The sequence below is a fragment of the Caloenas nicobarica genome, chromosome 1 (assembly GCF_036013445.1).
Source record: "Caloenas nicobarica isolate bCalNic1 chromosome 1, bCalNic1.hap1, whole genome shotgun sequence".
NCBI classification, from domain to species: Eukaryota; Metazoa; Chordata; class Aves; order Columbiformes; family Columbidae; genus Caloenas; species Caloenas nicobarica.
The window spans coordinates 13,202,046-13,225,115 of NC_088245.1; the positions used below are offsets into that span (position 1 = coordinate 13,202,046).

At 38.3% G+C, this 23,070-nt stretch overlaps 1 protein-coding gene across 5 annotated transcripts in view; it reads left to right on the top strand.

Moving 5' to 3' along the window:
• The window catches only part of MAGI2 (membrane associated guanylate kinase, WW and PDZ domain containing 2), a 758,699-nt gene that overhangs the window by 580,535 nt on the left and 155,094 nt on the right, over positions 1–23,070 (top strand). For all 5 annotated transcript variants that reach the window (XM_065629412.1, XM_065629428.1, XM_065629445.1 and 2 more), the window contains exon 7: positions 18,487–18,544. In XM_065629412.1, coding sequence (XP_065485484.1) covers positions 18,487–18,544 — 58 coding nt within the window. The remainder of the gene's footprint in view (positions 1–18,486; positions 18,545–23,070) is intronic.

Sequence of the window (23,070 nt, forward strand, 5' to 3'; positions counted from 1 at the left end):
CCTGGAGAAGAGGAAACTGAGAGGAAACTTCATCGCTGTCTACAGCTTCCTCACAAGGGGAGGTGGAGGGATAGGCACTCATCTCTCTGGCAACCAATGATAGGACCCAAGGGAATGTCAGGAAGATGTGCCAGGGTGAAATTTAGATTGGATAATAGGAAGAGATTCTTCATGCAGAGGATAGTGGAACACTGGAACAGGGAGATGTCATGACCCCAAGCCTGACAGTGTTCAAGAAGAGACTGGACAAGGCCCAAACACCTGGTATGAATTTTGGGGTTGTCCTATGCAGGGACAGGAGTTGGACTCAATGATCCTTGTGGGTTCCTTCCAACTCAGGACAATCTGTGATTCTGTGTTTCTATGATTCTATGGTTCTATGACTAATATATTTGTCTTATGTCTGCTTCAAAAATCAGTGACAATCACACCTTGCTGGGCTGAGAAGCGCACCTACACCATCATCAAGAACCAGCAGTCCTGAGAAAAACCTCTCTTTGACAAATTTTGTGGAAATCAACACTTCTGAAGGTTTCTGATTCATTTCCAAAATTATTAGAGATAGCATGTAAAGAATTTTTATTAAAAAAAGAGGGAGCACACTTGTGGAAGTCATATGAGAATGGAGTGGGTAATTTGGAAAAAGTACCTCTTAACTGTGACTGGTTGGAAACTTCAGAGAGAAAAGAGGGCATGGGGAGAAGCAATAAAAGAAGTAGAGAAATGGGAATTACTTGAGACGAGTTATCCACATTCCTACATTCCATAATCATTCACGTTACCAGTTATCCTTAGAATCATAAAATGGTTTGGGTTGGAAGGGGCCTTGAAAGATCATCTAGTCCAACACTCCTGCCATTGGGCAGGGACATCTTTCACTAGATCAAGTTGCTCAAAGACCTTCTTCTTCATTTCAAGTGAAGATTGCAATTCCATTGGAGTTTGTCATGTAGTTATTAACGTATAGGTAATTATTCCTTCTTCTTCTGAAGATAAAAGGGAAACTGAAGTATCCAATACATCTATATACTTTGGAAGCAGAACATTGAATGCAAGGACTTTTCATCCTTTTCATATTTCTAGCTCATTTTTAACATTCCATCCTTGTGTATGTGTAGAAGTGTTCAGTATTCAGCTGAAGGTTAACCTAGTAAAAGATACTCTTATTCCAGAATAATACCCATGCATAGTGAGAGCTATAGAAAAGCAAAGCACAGCCTACCTTAATCCCAGACTGCTTTCAAATGGAAATAAATTCTGATGGGAAAAAGAAATGGAGTTGAAATGAGAAAATCTAGGCTTTTATTAAAATGCTAAATTAGACAAGTTGCATGTTTCATATTGACAAAAAAAAGGGAATTTTGACAGACCAGCATATATAACACTACAGTTTGAGGCTCTGAGGACCACTAACATGTGGGCTGGGATTTTTTGGTCTATCAGACATAAGAAGCTTAGACATTCTTGGGCTCTCCAAACTACAGCTCCTGGAAGATTTAACTGTAAGAAAAATAAACTTGGAGCTACTGGTCAAAGATAACATCAAGATGTCTAACAATAGTAAAAGGAACTAATGAGACAATCTGTACCAACAGGAATAATGGGAAGAGTGAAAAAAGTAGAGGAATCTTAAAGGAAAATGGGAAAAAAATACTATTTTGTAAATTTTAATTTAAAACTATTACCTTACCCATCTTTTTTTCTTTAGCAGATATTTTTTTAGGGAACATTTATCTTTGCAGCCTTTTTATATGATAGTGATGGGGTGTTAATGTACTATAATTTGGTTCTGTACTGGAACATATGGCCACACTGTCTGGCTTTGTTATTTTGATCATTTTCATCTTTCATCAACTGCATACAAATGGGGTTACAAGGTATTTTCTTTGACAAATGTGAAAAATAATCTGTAGGTGTTGTCAGTCTACTGTATGGTTTGGAATGGACAACAGAGACTATCCTAATTGAAAATTACACTTTTTTGTTTTCGAAGTCTGCTTATGCCCATTTGTTTCATTTCTATTGTTCATTTTATTAGCTTATATCTCTTTGAAAGGCAACAGGACATGCTAGAATTAGAACTTCTGTCAGAGATTCCCATTTTCTGGCCTCTAGATAACTCTAAGGTTAGCATAAATGTCCATTAAGATTGAACAAAACAAAACAAAACAAAAGTGACACAGAGGTAAAAAAATATTTAGGGAAAATATTAAGGGCCTTTGTGTGCTATCCTTAATAGATCATCATCTTATTTTAGGAGGGAAGGAAGAAGGTTATACATTTTATTCTACTCTCTTTTCTTTTTTCCAAACACTTTATTCTACTTAATAAGATTTGTATTAGACATGAGGCTAAATCAAAAAATGCAGACATACACTTTTAGATAGATGAAAAATTGAATTTTCTATTCATATTTGACATCTCAAGACCATTCATATTGCAGTAATTGAATGAGTTTTCCCTTTCTTTAATCCAATATTTTACTCTCACAAGATCGAGTGCTGATGTCCTTGATTTTGTTTTTTTTATTATATTTTTTCCTTTTATTGTCACAGTCTTTAATTATCCTTAATAACAGAAATGTTTATCAATTCATCAAAAATTGAAAAGATAAATGGAGAAGTCTACTTATGAGGCAACAGCAATAGTTTCTCTGAAGGATTTGACTCCTTCTGACCATTAGAGTAGCTAAAATAAGACAGAAAAACCCCTTCATCAAGAGTCCTCATTTTCTTTAGATAAGATAGTGGATAATGAATGATTACCGTGGGTTAAACACTGCTGCTTCCCTGAAGCAGTGAAACTGGTGGAGGTTCTTTGGGAGAGCAGCAGATGATGCTGTGGGGCAGGGGTTGCCCTGTTGCCTCTGCAGAGCTGGATCCCACCAGGGCTGGGCAACGTGTGGGTGCAAAGACCACTCAGGGCCAGAAAGCCATTGCGAGCGGGAGTTGCAGATTCCTGTGTCCACACACAGGAGTGTTTCTACTGTGGCGACTTCCACGTGATGCATGTCTGTATTTCCTTGGTCGTTCTGCCCTTTTAAATATTCCTTCTGTTAGTGTAACCTTGACTTGCAGAAAACTTAACAATATCTGTACCAAAGTCGTGTGCTCTGCATCACAGTTGGAGCCCATTACTGAGAGCTTCTTCTCATGAAGGGCAAGTGTGATTACAGAAAATAGCACAGTCATCAATATAGCCAGAGCAAAATTTCCAGTCTTTTGAAGATTTTTTTGGATGTTTTCTGTTGGAATGAAAATAAATAATCTTCTTGCTATTAACAGTTAAAAGAAAGACCCTGAAAGGAGATAGCAAAACTTTCATTAAAATAATAGTTAAAGAGAACAGAGCAGAAACATGAGCAGGGCTGAGTACAAGTCCCATCATTCAAGGATAGTTGGAGCTGTGAAATGGTGTCAATTTTTGTCTGGTTGCAGTGAATTACTTTTGCTACAGCAAAGAAGGTGCTGTTGCTGGTCATTTTTAGGTCAAAACAGACTCCAGACTCCAGATTTTGTTGTGTGAACAGACAGGATTGATAATTGATTAAGAATGTTTCAAAATTACCAGTACCTTGATACCAATACAATATTCTTCGTTACTTTCATTGGCTATTTCAATATGTTTTCCCGCTTGCTGTCACAACTAACTGTGGATGAGGATGCTACTGATTGATTCCTATGAATAGCTGGTGCCTCGATTCACTTTATTAAATTATTTCAGAACCTTGGTAATGTCTGCACGGCAGAAGTCTGACCTGCAAATCGAACAGTGGGCAGAGTTTAGCTCAGAGATACTATCTGGCACCAATTGCTTTTAGCAGCCCTGTTCTGAAGGGACATGGCAATGACCTTGATGCTTGCAGGACTGCAGCTGCTCACGAGGTCCCCGTTTTTCTGAGGCAAACAAATATTGTCATACTTATCATAAGAGAATTGTGAACTTCAGACTCTTTAGCACAATGTAAAATTGACAGACCTGATACAGCCCATAATTATCCTGTTCATAGTTATTGTCCTAAAACAACTGAGTGGCATTAACTACCTTTATAAAAGGAAGACAAGGAAATGCAAATATTCTCAGGAGAACCTTAGACTGGCATGTGAATGAGTTTTAATTTTATAGAATCCTAAGTACTCACTAGTGAGTTATATATCACAGGGTTTTCTGTTTTTTAAAGAGCAGCCACCTCATGATCTTAAAACCATGTTATAAAATCCCCACTCTCTTTTAGACTTGGTACCGATATCCAGACTCAGCTTTTGCAAACTCAGAGGTTATGAACACAAACATTCTCCGTTTTTTAGGCTGTGTGGTACAAATCGCATGAGCATTTTTCCTGTTTTAACTTGCAGATGATACCATTGTTGTACATCACTTCCAGGAAACCAAAAGGTATCCTGTTTGTTACTGACTCGAATAATAAAAAAAAAAAACAATGGGGGAGGGAGGGGGAAGATGCTAAAAATAATTTTTTAAAAAAGGGGGAGAAAAATGGAGGAAATAGAACTGGCAAAAGAGAAGAGATTGACAAAGAAAGGATGAGAGAATAAGATGTGGAGGGAAATGAGCAACTTCAGGGCCAGTCCACGCAAGACTTGCCCAGCTATCGTGCCAATAACAGCAACGTATCTTCCTCCCCTCGCTGTCACACTGATGCATTCTCTCACTCATTTCCACCCATCTGTTGTACTCTTCTTGTCTGTTTGCCCTTTCTCATCATCCACTCATTTTAAAATGGCAGAAAGAAGAGATTAAAGAGAAAAAAGACACAGTTGCAAATCATCTTCACTCCTTCCACTTAAATTCCTTTCCTTTTAAACGTTGTGGATTTTCCTGGAGCACCAGCTGTATTGTGTTATAAGGACTGCAACTGCGAAGTGGAAAACTAATACATTTTTATCATTTCACTGTGTACTAAGAGGCTGGGAGAGGCTGCCTCTGCCACAGGTGCTGCAAGTGCTCAGAGCCAACTGTTCTACAAACAGTTGCACAACTGAATTTGTCAGTGAAGCAGAGAAAAATATGCACCTGAAATGCATGTAGCATTCAATTCTTCACATTCGTAAGACTTTTTATAAAAGATTAGAGCTGCTTTTTTCCCACGATACAGAAATAATCTTTCTCGGTGAGAACAGACCAATGAACCAGATGTAAACCGGGCCTGTGAAATGCAAGCATCTAATTACATATCAAAGAAGAAAATAGACACTTGTTTAAATCCACAAATCCTGACTGCAGCTCAGCACAAAAGGCAAACTCAGGAACTGAGCACACATATTCTGTAAGCGTTTAACATATTCTTCCAAATAATTAAGGTTCACCAAGGCAAAACATAACTAGCTATTGATTCGTGCACACAGTGAATATATAATAAATTAAATTAATTTAGCCTGTTGTGCTGCACCTGAAAGTTATGGAAGATAATCCAAACATTACATTTTACAGCAGTCATAGCAAGAATTACTGTAACAATGTCAGGAGCGTCCATCAAGAGAGATGTAAAATCAATCCCTTCCAGTTCTGCTTGACTTTAGACAATTATAGTCTCAACACCTGTCCAGTAAAGAAGTCCCAATAAAATTCTCATCCTCTGAATTCTGTCTGTAGATGGCCAGTAGAGCTTATTAAATTATGTGAAGACTGCAGATGAATGAAAAGAAATCTAACCAGCCACTAAAAGTTGTTCTGTTCTGTGCTTATTTGCTCTTCCCTGATATATATTAAAACTATACTTATCTACAGACAATGTCAACAAAGTCGGTCCTAAAATCCAGATTGCCACAGCCTAATTGCTCCATTTCTCCTGCTTGCAATTTCTACAGTTTATGTGTCTGGTATCTTCAGGCTCCTTTCTACTAATTTAGGGACAGCTTTGGTTGAACAGTAGTTTTTATATTTTCTTTTAGGCCTTCATACCTGTATTTTTGAAGTAACTGAGGCTCTAGTCAGTAGGGTCATGCTGCTGCCCTTCTTACTGAGCCTTCTGACCAGGGTGTGCTGACACTCATGTGGCCCAGCCTCACCACTCCATCTGAATTGTTCTCATGGGCCAGAAGGAGAAATCCTCAAATAATTTCAAACACGTATCACTAGGTCAGTCTGTAAAAGGTTTTGCACACCTGTATCTGATTACTTCTAAGGTGGCTTACAGAGCAATTAGAAAGGTATAAAATAGACTCAGGCAAAGGTGGGCTGAAATGAGATACTGCAGTGAGAGATCTTTTCAAGCTTCACGTTTGGTGTTCCTGTAGGCTCCCTGTAGGACTTATTCTGTACAAACTTTGTACAGACCATCCATCTTTTGAGATAAGTTGTAGGGGAAGCAGTTTGCAGGGTCTCTTTTTTGTAAAGAACTTGTAGTGACCTTGATATTTAAGGAGCTGAAGAGACTGGAGAACAGTAAAGAGCAAATATTAAAAGACTAACAGAAAAAGAGGAGTTGAAATTTCAAGATTTGTTTATTATGCTACTTGGTACAGATTCAATTTGGAGACCTACCTTCAGCTATTAAGTACAAACACAATTAAAAGTAATTAATTTAATTGAAGTTATTGATCAATGTAATACCTGTGCAAGGGCATACACTGAGGAAAAAATTACTTTCTGCAGGAATAACTCAAGTAGATCAGTTGATGATTCCAAAAGTTTGTACAGCAGTATCATGGAAGTCAGACACCTCATTTCTCTGGGTTGATGCTTACGATAAAGGCGGTCAATATGACTGAGTAAGCTGAAAGTCCCCTGACTAAGGCAAATAGGCTATTGCTGCACTTAAATGACAAAAGATAAATGAGCAAACACTCTCTTCTTCCATTATCTGTCGTAGATATGCTTTTTCTGAGGTAGCTACAGCAGTCTTTTGGTTATCTTTGTAATCTTATTCTCCTCAGAAGTTCTGGGAATGGGCAAGGTTTGAGCTTGCATATGGCAAAGGACGTGCTCCCGTCCAGCACAGTTTGGGGCGGCTGTGTCACTGGTGGGGCTGTAAGGAAGGACCCTCAAGGAGGCAGGTGGAATAACAAATTCTTTTGGTAAAAAAACTACTAGGTTTGGGGAGAACTAGGAATAGACTGCAGGTTGTCTTTGAATGAGATTTGGCTTTTCTTGGGAGAAAAGGCTCTTTTCCTTGTGAAGAGAACCTGAAAGGGTTTGGAGTTGCTTAGTAATAAAGAAGAAACACGAAGAACCACAGCCTGCTCTTTGGGTTTTTTTCCATCTCTCTGTCCCATCTTCATCTCCGTCCTATCCCTCTAACACAGTAAGAACCTTCATAGTCCCCTCTCTAGTGTTTGGGTTACTACTCTGTTCACCTTCATGAAAGTTTTACACTTAGAAGGAAGAGAGGAGGGAAAAGGGGAGTGAAAAATATGTGTGTTGTCACTTTTCATGACATTGCAGAGCACCAAAATGCACACGAAGGTACAACTGTTACTGAACATTAAAACATGAAGAAAACATCGGTAGATCTTAATTGTTTTATTATTATCCCACACAGTTAAAATTCTTGAAGGAAAAGTGACTTAGAAACCTGATTTTGTCATTGTCACAAATTGGTGTTTTAATTGGACACTACATTTGCAAAGTTCCCTTTATGAATGCAAACAAAATGTGTCTAGTAGCTTAAGAAAGGATGACACACCTATTTCTCACGCAAAGTTCCTTTCTGATGCTGTTACAGAACCAAACTGAGAGTTTTGGCAGATGGCATTACGATTCAAATACAGAAAAATAAGCTACTGAATTCATATATTGCTTTTTCATTCAAATGCCAAGGGATTTTTAACACAATGGTTAAAGTATGGAGTGACTCAATTTGAGTGTCCTTATAAATATAACTAATGCATAATGATGAATAACTTATGACAAGAAGTTTTCGAAAGCAGTTACATGCAACTAAAGCAGCTTTTTATCTGTTGTGCAACAAAGTAAAAAGTAGTAAAATATGTGACTTCTAAAATTCTAACCTTTGAGAAGGCAATGAAGCCACTGAGGAGACAAAATCAGATTCTAATCTTACTTCACTAGTACAAATCAATAATTGCTGCCTCAGCAGCTGCAGTGTTAAACTGAATTTTCCACAGTGCGATGTAATCTCCCTCATCAATTTTATTGATTTATCTATTTCATCAAATACTATTGAAACAACTAATGTGTCTGCATTACATATATCCAGCTACTGTTCAGAACTGTGAAAACACGTTATTAAAAAGCGTGGTAGTCATGGAAACAGATCATGTAGGAAGTACCTTGGGGAGGATTCTTCTGTCTGATTACATACAACTTCATTGGCCACTTGGAAATAAAATATAAAAATGTAAGATGTCTTGTACTTGATCAGAGCACTAGTTTATTTAATCTGCTCTGATATTTCCATCCAAGGCCAGTAGCTGATGCTTCTGAGGCAGTTGCAGCTCATCACAAATGAGTAATGTACCTGTGCAATTTTACAGTCTGGGCAGGAGAGCTTTTTGTTTGCAGACCACCCACAGACAATCAGTGCATTGTAAGCATACAAAGTATTTCTTGGCTGGTTTTTTTTGTTTTTCATTATCACTATAGATGCTACATTTTCCTATCTCTTTTCATAATGTATCTATCCATTTGCCTCACTGGCCTGTCACATAAAATAAAGCAATTGCCATTTGGCATTACAAAAAAGCAGAAAAACAACAAAAAATCAGAAAGCATTATAGTGTATGCTTTACTTTGAAACATTTACTTGAGACTCTCAAGGCCCAGTGAGACGAATGAAGTCATGAAACAAATGATTTCTAATGTTGACAGAAATTTTAATTAGTGTTGTTATTTTAAAAATAAGTCAGAAACAAGGTAAAATAACCTGTTTGATCAGGAAAGATCAATAGAGGAGAAGGGAAAATGAGGAAAAGGTGTTGTCCTCTATGCAGAGGAACAGCTTAGATGTACAGAGCTTTCCTATGGGGTGGATGGCTGACTGGTGAGGTGTCTGTGGCTCAGGATCAGAGAGGCCAGTGAGGGAGACTGTGGTGGGTTGTTGTTACAGACCCCTTGATCAGGGTGAGGAGGCCTTCTTTAAACAACTCAAAGAAGTCTCTGATCACAGATTCTGGTTTTCATGGGGGACTTTAACCTCCCTGACATCTACTAGGTGGGCAGCAAGCCAGAAGACAAGCAGGCAACAAGATTTATAGCAGTTTTGGGGGATAATTTCTTGATACAGGTACCAGATGAGCCAATGGGGAGTGATGCACAGCTGGACTGACATGAACTAACAGCAGGAACTACCAGAAGATGTGATAATCAATGGCAGATTTGGCTCTAGTGACCATGAACAGTGAAGTTCAAGATACTATGTCAGAGGATCTCAGGATACTGGAAGGTCTCAGGTCCTGACAATGTCCCTGATGAAATAATGAAGCAAGTCCTCTAAGAACACATTTCTGGACACCCAAGGGAGAGGGTGGTGAATGGCAACAGCCAGTGTGTATTTACTCAGTGAAAATCATGCCTGACCAACTTGATTGATATGCTAAAAGGACTGGATTTGTGGATGAAGCAAAAGCAGTAGTTGTCGTTTACCTTGACTTTTGTAAGATTTTTGCACTGTCTCCCACAAAATTTATGATTCATGTGTAGGGCATTAAAAATCTGCATAGCTGGAGAACTGTACAAGTAAATAACTGGTTGGGTGGTGAGGCTCAGAAGGTAGTGGTTAATTGGCTTTACTATACCAGAAGGCCTATGCAAGAGGAGTACTACAAGGGTTTAGAGTGGAATCTGTCATGTTAGACATCTTTATGTATGGCCTGAAGGCAACAAAGTCAACTTTGCAGATGATGCCAGGCGTGACAAGTCAACATGGCCAAGGGCAGGACTGCCACTGAGGGACCTAGCCAGGCTGGAGGAACAGGCCAACAGAAACCTTGCAGAATTCAAGGACAAATGCAATATCCTGCACCCAAGAAGGAAGAAAATCTTGCAACTCTACAGGTTGGGATCTGACTCCGTAGACTACATCTGTAATACTGCATCCAGCTTTGAGACCCCCAATACATGATAAACTGGGTTGATGGAGGGGAGCAAGTTCAGCAGAGGGGGCCACCAAGGTGGTCAGGGACACTTGCTCTGTGAGGAAAGGCTGAGGGTAATCCTGTTTCCCCCTTTGCAAAGTTTGGCACTGAAAACAGCATTAAAATGTGTCGTTTGGGTTTGTCATAGAATAATAGGCTTTTTTTCATCCATACCAGAGGTTAAGAGCTGAACAGCTAGCTAAAGTATGTTGAAGCTTATATATGAATTTGAGGCACTAGTTACAGAATACCTAGCTGCCTCCCATAGGGTCTAGCCTGCAGTATTAGTAGCTACATACTTTTATAGCTCTTTTTAGGTCAGTAGCCGAACTTTAGATTTTAGGTTATATAATAACAGTAAATTGAATAACTCCATAAATTCACGGCTTATGTTGTTAAACAATTAACAGCAAAGGAAATAATATAAATAAATTAAGAGACTGAAAAGCAAATAGAAGAAGAAAAGCCTAACTTCATAAGATCAGGCAGTTATTAGGTCAAAAACACTGGTTTGTAACAAGGCTGAATTGATACAGTCAGTAATGAGGTACAAGCACTGAAAGATTTGAACATCCAAAAGATCAAAAAGATCAAAAAGAATGTTTCTTTTCAGCCTGTTTTCTTCAAAGTCTAAAGCATATAGCATAAAAAAGCTGTGTTAATAAAATCAGTTTCAAAGGCAGAATCTCCCTCATTGGAGGTATACACGGCGTACGGCAAATCTGCTGACTATCAGGAATACAAATAGATAATGCAGCTTGCAGTCGATGTACTTGGGGCTCCTTTTCCACTGGTAAAACGAGTGTGCCGGTGGCAGCCCCTTTTACGTGCGTGTCTGAGCTTCAAACCAGGCGGCAAAGCCATCGCATCTCCTCGCCATGTGTGTGAGGAGCTGCTGGGGTCTGGGCTGAGCTCCAGCAGGTCCGCGTTCTGCACCGAGGTTCACCCTGCAGTGACTTCACTCCTCGGAGAGCCCACGTTAGCTACTCGAAAGGCAGCATCTGTGACGACAAGGATCGCAGTGACTCTGTTTAGACATACCCTTTGGTATATTAAAAATGAGATAATGTGTCATTAACACAGAATTCAGAAAAATATCTGAAATTATTCTTGGAAGCTGAGGAATGGAACTGTTTAATTTTCCATGGAGGCCTGGAAGCATTCATATCCAGCCTCCTGGGCAAGAACTTGTGGCTAAAAAATGAGATTTTTCAGTGTTTCCTAGTGGTCTATTTCCCCAGCAAAACACAAGCCACTTTAGTTGAAATTATGAGACCAACAAGGAGCTGGTTTAAGCTTCTTTCTCCCCAAACATTCTGTAATACAAACCGAGTACTCAGCACAAAAAACACAGGAGTAAGGACAGAGAACAAGACAGAAGAATAACATGATTTGATGAAAAAAAGAAATAAAAAATGTTTAGTTTTAATAGTAATTGTTTTGTGTAATTGTGGAGTCTCCTTCTCTGGAGACATTCAAAACCCGCCTGGACGCCTTCCTGTGTAACCCCATCTGGGTGTTCCTGCTCTGGTGGGGGGATTGGACTGGGTCATCTTTTGAGGTCCCTTCTAATCCCTAACATTCTGTGATTCTGTAAATCAGCATTTCTGCTTTCCTTAAGTCTATATATTTCTAAATACACTGAAAAGAGGATTTTGTTGGGGTTTTTTTTAATATTATAACAGAAACTCTAAGCTTTCTCTAGAAAAGTTCCATGGAGGGTACTCAGACTAACTTAGGTTGTTGCCCAATAAACTCTGGAGAACTGAGTTCGTTGTTAATGCTTTATTAAGAAAACTAGCTCAGGCACTGCCTAACCTAACTAAATTCTCAATATTTAAGATATTTGTTCCCCTAATTTCTTTTTAATTGTTAGTGAGATTTTTTTATTATTTTTGTTTGAATTAATAGCTAACAAGCCCTTCGTAAACTTTTTTGATAGTTAAAACTCAGTAATTCAGTCAGTACTTTTTCACTGTATTAATACAAATCTTGACAGATGTTACACAGTTCTCCATGTCAGAGGGATCAAGTACACCTAATGTTAAAAATATTCCTACTGTTGGCAATATTTCACTTGATAACGATTGAATTGATAGTAATTTTTAGTAATCTACATTCTGCACAATTAAGAATGTCACATCACATCACAGCACATCAAATGTCACAATAAGCTGCCCAGAAGGAAGATGATGCATTTATCAGATGTGAATGTTACTTAGACATTTGTTTCTATTGTGCAAGAAGAAATTATCCATAATGTCATTTTATTCATAGGAATAAATTGCACATGAATGGTTTGTGATTACAGACAGAACATAAACGCTCATGACTTTCTGAAATTTGCTGGTATGAGAATGGCAGTTGGAAAACAACAAGTTTAATTGAAACTGAGCTAACATGGCTTGCCTTGGAGTTGGTACATTCCCTAAGTTTTCCTGGTCTTCCGTGATAGGAAGAGTGATCTTTTTTTTTTGTTGGGGTCGTCCTTCATGCCTTTGTTGTTATTTTCACTCAGACAGTGAAAAATTCAATGTGCGGGTTTTTTTAAATCTTATTTATTATTCCCTCAGCTTTTAATTTGTACACTAACATAGAGAAGTCCATGTTAGTAACTGCATTTTCCAGCTTAGGCAGTGACACTTGAAACATGGCTAAGTGGAAGAACCTGTTGAGGGTAGAATAAAGGATTTTACCATAGCTAATACCTGTTGATTTTTTTATTGTTTTTTGGAGCTCCCAGATGTTCTGCAGATAGGTGACCTAGCAGAAGGTATATGAATAGTAGGTTAAATACTGACTTTCAGTGAGTAATGTTGTCCTCTCTTTTCTTGTGGTGACCTGTAACAGAAGGTTTCAGGAGCAGTAAGGCAACTACTGTATCTGTTTTATGTATCAGCTGTGTGATGTGGTCAGATGCTAATCACAGAATCACAGAATGTTAGGGATTGGAAGGGACCTCGAAAGATCATCTAGTCCAATCCCCCTGCCGGAGCAGGAACACCTAGGTGAGGTTACACAGGAATGTGTCCAGGTGGGTTTTGAATGTCTCCAGAGAAGGAGACTCCACAACCTCCCTGGGCAGCCTGTTCCAGTGTTCTGTCACCCTCACTGAGAAGAAATTTATTCTCAAATTTAAGTGGAACCTCTTGTGTTCCAGCTTGAACCCATTACCCCTTGTCTTACTGTTGGTTGTCACCGAGAAGAGCCTGGCCCCATCCTCGTGACACCCACCCTTTACATATTTATAAACATTGATGAGGTCACCCCTCAGTCTCCTCTTCTCCAAGCTAAAGAGCCCCAGCTCCCTCAGCCTTTCCTCATAAGGGAGATGCTCCACTCCCTTCATCATCTTTGTGGCCCTGCGCTGGACTCTCTCCAGCAGTTCCCTGTCCTTCTGGAACTGAGGGGCCCGGAACTGGACACAATATTCCAGATGAGGTCTCACCAGGGCAGAGTAGAGGGGAAGGAGAACCTCTCTCGACCTACTAACCACCCCCCTCTAATACACCCCAGGATGCCATTGGCCTTCTTGGCCACAAGGGCACAGTGCTGGCTTTGAAAGAATTACAACCAGTCATCTCCAGCCCTCTGCTCCTGGGAGAGCAGCACAACATGCCATGGGTAGCATCCTCTCCCTGCTAATCTGTGCACCATGCTTCAGGGTATTGTAGGCAAGATTTTTTGTGTAGGCTAAGCAGTGAGGAACACTGGTTTAGACTTGCAGGTAAATATTTGCAAAGACTATACCTCTCAAAGAAACTGCAATAGCGTGCAACTGCATTGGCTTGTGGAGCTCCGTGGTATTTTGTATCTCTTAACCCAGCTCTTTTGATACACTCTGTGGTAGGTAACTGACTTGAAAAAGCAAAACTGAATTTGAAACAGGGAGAAAGAGAGAAAGCGAGAGATAAAACAAACACTGGCTGTTGAGTGGAAGGATGCAATATTTTTCTGAAAAGTTTCGTATATAGCTTAGAAAAGGATTCCTGACCTGTGCCTGGGTGTTAACAGAGCAAGTGAACCACACTCATGCTGACTTCCAGAGCTTACACATCCCTATTGACAGCATTTTCAATAACAGTAGGCATTATATTTTCTTTTTCTCTCTCATACTATATTCTTTTGTACTATACAAATATTGTGATTGCAGCCAATTCAAGAAACATACTCTCGTCTTTCTTTCCAGCCTGTCAGTAGGGTAGTGACACAATGCTGGCTGTTGTTCTGAAATCTTGAGAGGTTTTTATGACTCTCTTTAACACAGTACTTCATAAACTTCAGAAATATTAATTTTGGGGTTTGGTATTATGCTTTTTTATCTTGGCACATTGAGATCCAAAATGTATTCCTTCCTTCATCCCCAGGGAAGGTTAAGTGGCACTATCAAAAATCATTCTGAAACCCAACAGCTTTCACAACACAGATTAAGAGCATCTGGACCATTAGCATAAGCAGGCTGTGATGAAAAGACACTAATATTGATTATTAAAGTGACTTGCTTAAATTCATATTAGTCTTTCATTTCTTTCCTTCTTTCTTTCTTTCCTTCTTTCTTTGTTTCTTTCCTTCTTTCTTTCTTTCTTTCCTTCTTTCTCTCTTTCTTTCCTTCTTTCTCTCTTTCTTTCCTTCTTTCTTTCTTTCTTTCCTTCCTTCTTTCTTTCTTTCTTTCTTTCTTTCTTTCTTTCTTTCTTTCTTTCTTTCTTTCTTTCTTTCTTTCTTTCCTTCCTTCTTTCTTTCTTTCTTTCTTTCTTTCTTTCCTTCTTTCTTTCAAAATAAAAGGCCTTTTGTTACCATTGGACATTTAACTTTTAGAAATGCAGCTCCTTCTGTGTTTAAAAGCTTACCCAGATGCACACTAGCAAAATGTCTTAGTATTGGCTGTACCTTTTAGATCTTTACATATATATAAAACTGCTGCAGTGTTAGCTAGATGCTGTTTCTCTGGTAAGGAATAAAGCACAAAATGTGAAAACTAGAGCATATATACATATTATACAGATTATCCAGCACCATTCTATCCACTCGTGGTATCAGCATTGCCAAATGCTGCACAATTACTGATTTTTAAATGGTGATTTTACAAATGTTCCTGAAGAGGCCCTCCCACAAGAAGATCTGTGGGAATGCAATGTTAGATATTGAAGACTGAAAATAAAGGATAGTTTGGGTTTTTTTTTCCTTCTATACAGAGAAATTCTCCTGGAGTCAATAGAATTGAAAGACATGGATGACAGAAGTGTGGAGCTCATGAAAATAAAGATTTCATATATAGCATAGTAACCATGAATTGATTGGTTGCAGAAATTATACATGAACTAGCATGCTAGCGATACCAAATGAATCTCAGAGATTGCTATGATTTATAGCTCCTTTCCCAATTCAAATCATGGCGGCCAACAGTACTCTTCACAAGTGTGTTATAGCAATATTCTTTTATAAATATTTACTGTTCACGCTCATCCCTAATGATTATCCCTGGGCACAGTGAAACAAAAAAGACAAACTGTAATGCATTCACCACTAATTTGGCAAATGCTTTGCTCCCTATTTTATGAAGCGCTAAAGTATTTCTGTCCTGTAATCTTTCACTTCAGTAGTGAAAAATGGAAGAGATGCCATTATTTAATGTAATGAAAAATAATCACAGTTCTCCTGAAAGCAAATGTAGCAGAAGATTCTTCTAACAGAAGCTCTGTAGTAAACTACACTTCACTAACCTTATCTGCCATACTTTATGGGGATTCAGGGGGATGAGGGTTTGTGCTCTAGCAATTCCATTTTACTGGTCAATACAGAATTTTAATTAAACATAGCTTATAGGCTGCATCTCAAATGGAAAAATGAAATTAGAGCATGGGCTTACATGGAGTTTATATCTATTGTGGTGCACGAAGGTAATTTTTTATTTCCTTTCTTCTGAACCCATGACTATTTTATGATGTTAGATAATCAGTGGTTTAATCCATGCATTTAAAAGTGTGTTCTACGTAATATGTCCAGTTCATTAAATTTTTACAGAATTTTACACCATAAAATGGGATTTGCCATTTGCCTTTTCAATAGTTGTGCCAGTTCATAACCACAGTTATGCATCATTACTTTAGGAAAAAATAGGCCAATAGGTTAATAGTAAATCCTTAGATTATTTCAGATTCTCATCAATTTGTAAAATAAAATATGTCCTCTGCATCTATACACTTTAAAGTGTATATATTTACAGAAAGATACCTACTTTTAAATTTGGGTAAAACATCTACTTACTTTATTTAATTTCATAGTTGGAAAAAACTTCATCTACTAATACATTTCAGGAAAAGGACCTATGCACACATCACTGTGTGCATGCATGTGTGTGTCTATTTTGAAGTACATACAAATTTTACGGGTACCTTCCTCCCTTTTCTCTAAGGGAGTGTAATTTTAGATGACCAGATATGAAAGCAACATTAAGTTGGAAAAAAACTGTGTACCCATAGGATTTAGACTAATACTTTATATTTATTCTCTGTCATAGGGTGAGGTGAAAGCATCATTTTTTCATATTATTGCCTTATTTATCATTTATGCATTGGGAATGAAACTTCCTGCATGGCAGTGCAGGATTTGTGCATCAGCTGTTTTCTTTTGGACTATTTATGGATTACATTCCATAGTCTTGTCTCAGGATATACAGGACTTTGTGGGAACCATTGTAGGGTCAATCTCCTACAGATTTTACTGAAGTTCTGGGCAGGTCTGGAAAGAGCAGCACCAGGGCTTTCTAGTGCTTGGTGGATTGACAATGACCCAGTGACATGTCCTTGCAACAAAGCAGGGCTGCAGCCTCCTGGGCTGTATTTGGTAGAGAATTGCCAGCAGATCAAGGGAGATGATCCTTCCCCTGTACTCAGCATTGGTGAGACACAGCTGGAGTTCTGGGTCAGTTCTGGGTTGTATCCTTCATTGCAGTACTGGAAAGGGCTGAGCAGGAACACCCTCTGGGGGCAATGTGACATGAAGACTGCAGCAGTCCAAGCAGGTTCGCTCAAGAAAGGATAAGATATTACAGATGTGTTTAAAGGGGAAGTAACAAGCAGAGGTGAAGCAATTTCTCAACATTGTTTTTTAACTCTTTGATCTCCCCGTTGCCAGTCAGGCTCTACTTTCTATGTGCCTTTTACAGCACACAAATAATTGTCTATTCACATTGTCACTGGATAAAAAAAAAAAAGCTCAAATCATCCAGGAATACTTCTTTATGGCCAGTTTAATGTGTTCAGTATGAGTTATATCAGTTATGCTCTGTCTAGTTCAGTATTCTTCTGTCTCAAAAAAGTTACTTTAAAAGTGCAACTGAGTTTGAAAAGGAAAAAAAAATCTGAGCTAAGGAATTCCAGAATCAAATTTCCTTATAGAATCTCAGTACCGCTCCCTGTGTGTTGTGCCATAGTATTTAACTGCACAAAAATCAATACCTGTGCATGATGGTAATGCCCATCCTTTTGTGAGTCTCCTCGCTCCAAGTCATCACATCTGGCACTGAGGTATTTACTCACTGTCAACATCCACCTGGTGCGTTTTAAACACAAGACGAAGTTCTGTTGGCAGTATAATAATGTGTTAAGTGTTCAGTGTGAGTGATAATAAAATATACGTTTATGGATGTAGATGGATATATATATGAGAGTTTGCTTGTACATGAACACAGATTAATTTTCAAGATCATTAAATGAATGTATTTAACATTTTAATTGTTCATACCTGAATGGTTTAGGTATTATCAATTAGATGTCTTCTCTATTTCTGCAAAATGTAATTAGTTTTAAGGCCAGAAGTTGCTGTCATATCTTTTTTTGATGTATAGTACTATGTACTATGTACTATGTAGTCTGATGTCCCTGATATTTAACTCAGCTTTGGAACAGAATGCCTTTGGAGGCTGTGGAATTGCCATCACAGTAAGATAAATAGTACAAACTTTTCAGTAACATTTAAGTATACTTACTGTACTTACATGGCAGAAGGCAAACTCTGTGTTCCTTCAAGGCAAATTTTTCCAGGTTTCCTAGCAAAGAAAAAAGCTCAAAAAGCAAAGTACTTTTTTGTGTGTACCTATCTGGGAAAACAGAGTGCGCTCACTTCCTCCGGCAGTGATGTCACACAAGATGGGCTACAGTTGACAGCTGGCACAGCTGTTGGAACAATGAAATAGTTCAATGAAAATGTGTTGTTGTAGAGACTGAGATCTGTGTTTGCATGCCAATTTTCAAGTTACTGCTACTTGTGGCTGCCATAGTACATGTTCAAGATTTGGCATTTGTTTTGGTCACTGTATCTAATTTCGCTATCAAGTTGTTTCCCTCAACGCCCAGCAAAGATCCACAATTTTGTTACTAGAAATCATAGCATTCTGTACTGCATTTACTGAGAGGGATAACTCTTTGTTTTTCAGAGCTTCCGTATGGCTGGGAGAAAATTGATGATCCCATTTATGGCACTTATTATGTTGAGTAAGTTCCCAAGTTCAATATTAAGTTGCTGTTAATATGTCATAACCTGATAGTAGCATTCTCTGCAGTGCTTAGCCTGGCAAGGCATGGGTATGATCACTTGGCATGTTAAACTGAAGGTATACAAGTAATTTTCACTCATCAATACAGCTAATGTGTCCAAGAATATTCAGTATGTCTCAAATCAGTGACTCAAGCATTCAGTCATTCTCTTTCTCCAGGGTCTGATTTCATGGTGTCATTCCAATGATACTTGTACAAAGATCATATTCATTAAAGAAATATTTTGTTTTCTGTGTAAGGTTTGGATATCCAGTAAGGTAAAGATATTATTAATCAATAAACAGAGCAAAACATAATACTTTTAGCGCAGCTAAGATCCTTTTCTGGGTAGTCATTCCTTGCTGCAAATCTGATGTTCACACTGTTTGTACCAGAAGGCAGGTTATTTATATTTTTATATAAAATCTTAGGGATGTTGTGTTTTATTTTTTACTTAAAAGTGCAGCTGAAAAGAATAAAATATAAATTTCTAGTTTCACAGCACAATTCTTGCTCTCATTTTTTTCAGATTTTTTTTAGTCATGAAACAAGAAAAAAAGATTCTGTATAAAGGGCAACAGAAAGCTTTTGTTTGAAGTACTAGGTAGAACCTGTTCTGGCCAGTTCCTACATAAAATAAGTAAATCAGAAATAATATTTTCTCTGCTTTTTAGCTTAACACAGTAAATGAGACTTATGCAAAGTGAATCTAGATGCAAAATTCTGATACCTGTTTAGAGTGGTCCATTCTCACTCTCTGCACTAAGTATATGGCAAAGGAGCGAGAAAGCCTCTCCCCATCACTGTGCAGACAGCGCTTTGAAAGACTGAGAAGTATTTACCCATTAGTTCCTTTTATTAAAGAAGAGAGATCTTCAGAGATGATGGCCCCTTCTTCATTTCAAATCCTGGCATTCAAGCAGAAAATTTATTCTAGTTGCTTCATATAGAAGATTTTAATTTGTGCATCACGTAATTCACTTTGTCACTCAAATCTGTGCCAACACTTTGACTGCAGGGTCACTCTGGATAGATACTGGGGCTATAGTTTTTCCAAACCTCAGGATATGCTACTATTAATACACAGAGGGTAGAGCTGGACATACAGCTCAAAAAAAGATCTGATTTCTGGAGGGCTGGAAGATTAAGATTCATTTTCCCTTACTGCTGTAACAGCAGCACCTGTGGATGCTCATGCACCTTCCCTAGCCCTCCTGCAAAACAAATAAACAAATGAAAACAGTGTTTGGCCACTGCCCTGCTGAGTCCTTCTGTCCCATTCTCCAAATGCAGAAGCACCTGCTCTGCTACTTTGTCCCCAGCTTGTTCCCTGCCCTCAGGTGAAAGAGCCAGCAGCCCCATCTGCTTTGCTTCTCAGCCCAAATCAGCTTAGTCAGTCCAGATTCAAGCAAAAATATAAGTTTTTGAAGTCCCTATGTAATACTATTAATTTCCCCTCTGTCTTTATGCCAGAGTTCTTCTATGATGTCCCCAAGTAGCTAGAGGCTGGAGTTCTTGTATCTCTTTGTACTTAACCCTCCCTGAATATTTCTGCATGTGCAATTATGCAGCTGCTGGGTGTGAATAAGTCTTCTGCCCCGGTGGTTTTTAGTGTATTTTGGTGAGTAACAGGTGTTGTGCAATTTCTGTGTGTTAATCTCTTACTGAGACCCCACTTTGTTGTTAGCATAGCCCAAGGCATTCTGGCACCAGTGAGGTTCACGCTTCACTGCAGTCAGAAAAGGAACAAGTATTTGTCTCCATTTAATGTCCATCCACAGGTAAACAGACACAAGGCACCGAGCCCAGATGTTATTATGCAATTACATACTTTAAGGCTGTTAGTGCCAAATTTATTAATCCTACCACAGCTAAGAGTTTTGAAAAGATATATCAAACCTACTGCAGGCTCAGAGGTTTTTAGAAGTAGAATGGATGTTCATAGGATGGCATTAAAACAGCAGCCATGCTAAATTCATAAGGAGTTTTATAGTCAGTAAAATGTAGCTGTACTTTAATTTGCTGTCTGAGCTCAATAAGTTTGAAATAAAGATTGCTTTCCATTTTTCATGCTAAAAAGTGTCAGTCGCACCTTTTTTATTACCAGTATTCAACAGCCAAGTTCACTTTTAACTAGATAACATCAGATTACAATAAACTCTTTTAATTATGTCATAAAAGTGAGTAAATCATGAAAAGTTAGGTTATGAACTTTCACACACTCAAGTCCAGTCCAACTTTACATGCAGGCCTTTAAAACTGTCAGTGAAAGAAGGGTTTGTACTCAGTTCACTGAAATATTTGTATCCCATGGGAAGTTTCTAAGGATGAGCAGTGAGACAGAGTCAGGTTCACCTTACAAGGACAGCCATGCTGAGCTCCAATATTCTGAGATGAGAGGAAAAGCTAAAAAAGAAGCAAAGAAAAACCTCAAAGGTCTTTCTAGTGAAGTTAATAAAGACTAATCTATGTTGTTGCAAATCTATGTTGCAAATTCTATTAAAAAATAAGGTCTTCAGTATAACTTCCTCTCTTAATCATGCATGAATGTAGGTGTGAGACATTATTAAAATTTTCATTTGCCTTTTTATGCAGGTCCAGGCTTCATTTGTAAGGTGTAGACATTTGATATAAATGAGAAGTGTTTGCTATACATGCGATTTTCTCTTAATTTATAAACCAAGAACTAGCAGCATTTAGCTGTGCAGGGCTATGGAAAGAATGTGGTTGTTAGAGTGCACTGGGTCTTTCGGCATTCTAATTGCCAAAAGATTATTTTCCCCTTTAGGGATGATTAACTACAACACAGAGCTCAATTTCCAGACATGGTGCCCTTAAATAGAACAGGTATGTTAGCAGTACAGGTATTGTTCTGAAAAATATACCCCCTTCACATACCATTTCTGACAACACTCTCTTATTACGCAAATAGAAAAAGTTATTTCAGGTCTTTTTGTCATTATAATATATTAGTAACTGAAAAATGTGAATGTAAAGAGGAGTTAGGCACTAACAAGTTATGCATCAGAATGTGCATCTTTTAGGCATCCTGATCCTCAGATTTACTTCGGTGCATTATAAGCAACAATTTCAAAAGTTAGAGCCACAACCTAGAAAAAACCCAGTATGTTAATGTAGCTAAGGAGATAGATTAAGCTCCTTCTGCTGATGCACCATTGTATCAGAGCTCGTTATCTTGCTCATCAACTAAAATTTGCATACTAGGCATTGCTGCCCATAAATCTCCTAAGAATGTGTTTCAGTTGTCTTAAGCACGTCTAATGTGAAACTCCGTCACAGAAACAACTTAGCCTGGCCACACTCACTGGTGAGATTGCAGAACGGTGCCAATGTCTTACAGGCTGGCTGGTGGTGACGGCACCTAGTCATAACACAAGAGACAGTATTTCGACTTCACAGCTAAATGCAGCCCAGAACCAAATCCTGCCTCGAAGGGTTGTCCCCAGTTAGTATATGGTGAGCTAACAGAGGACAACAGCAGCAACTACCCCTTCTTCTCTGCAGGGGGAAATTCAGGGTTCCTAACATGAGAAAGCAAACAAAAGGCAGCATGATTCTTCTGTACAGCCACAATGGCATGAGAACAAATTAGCTGGATTCTCATCTTTGGATTAGGCTTTTATATTTCATATGCATTGCATAAAATAAAGGAAGAAAAGTGAAGATAAAAATGCTCACTGAATTAGATACTACAAGCAATTAGCAATACATTTTTGGATCACATCCAAAATCTATTTTAACCACAAAAGCACTTATTTGCAACCATCTCTAAAACTCACATTTGGCTTGCCTTATTAAGGCTCGGTTAGTAATATCTAGTTTATATGCAGTTGAAGTAGCTAGATGAAAGGCTAGAATGTCCTTTCAAGGGAACTACTTAGCTTAATAACTTCTTTTTCAGGTAGCAATTTTTCTGATTTAGCCATGAAGCTGTATAGCACTTAAAATTGCATGAAAGGGAGGTGTTTCATGTCTCATCAGTCTGGGAGCATAAATCCAGTGTTACTGACTGATAAAAACAACTGATTATCAGTGTAATTTTCTTTTCTTTGACTCCTCTTGGACACGATATTTAATGTAGTTGCTTGAAATGGTTGGAATTCTCACATTGTGCTTTCAGGACTGCACACTACCATAAGACAGTCAAAATACATTAATAAGTTGGAGATAAGAATTATTAAAGTTACACCAACAACCTGAGTACCTCTGCTAGTCTTCCTGTCTGATCTGCTAGGACAAAAGTCATTTTCAAGACAGCCACTACTGAAGACATTTATATGTAAATGGACTAAACCACAACTTAAACTCTGCCTGGAAACTGTAGAGAGGCAGTGCATAACAGATTCTAGCTGTGATTTCAGTACCACAGGAGCTGATGTTCCATGAGCCATGGACACGTCCTATATTAGCTAAAATCCCATCTTTTTTATTATCACAGAACCACATCTATTAGAAGTTGTAAC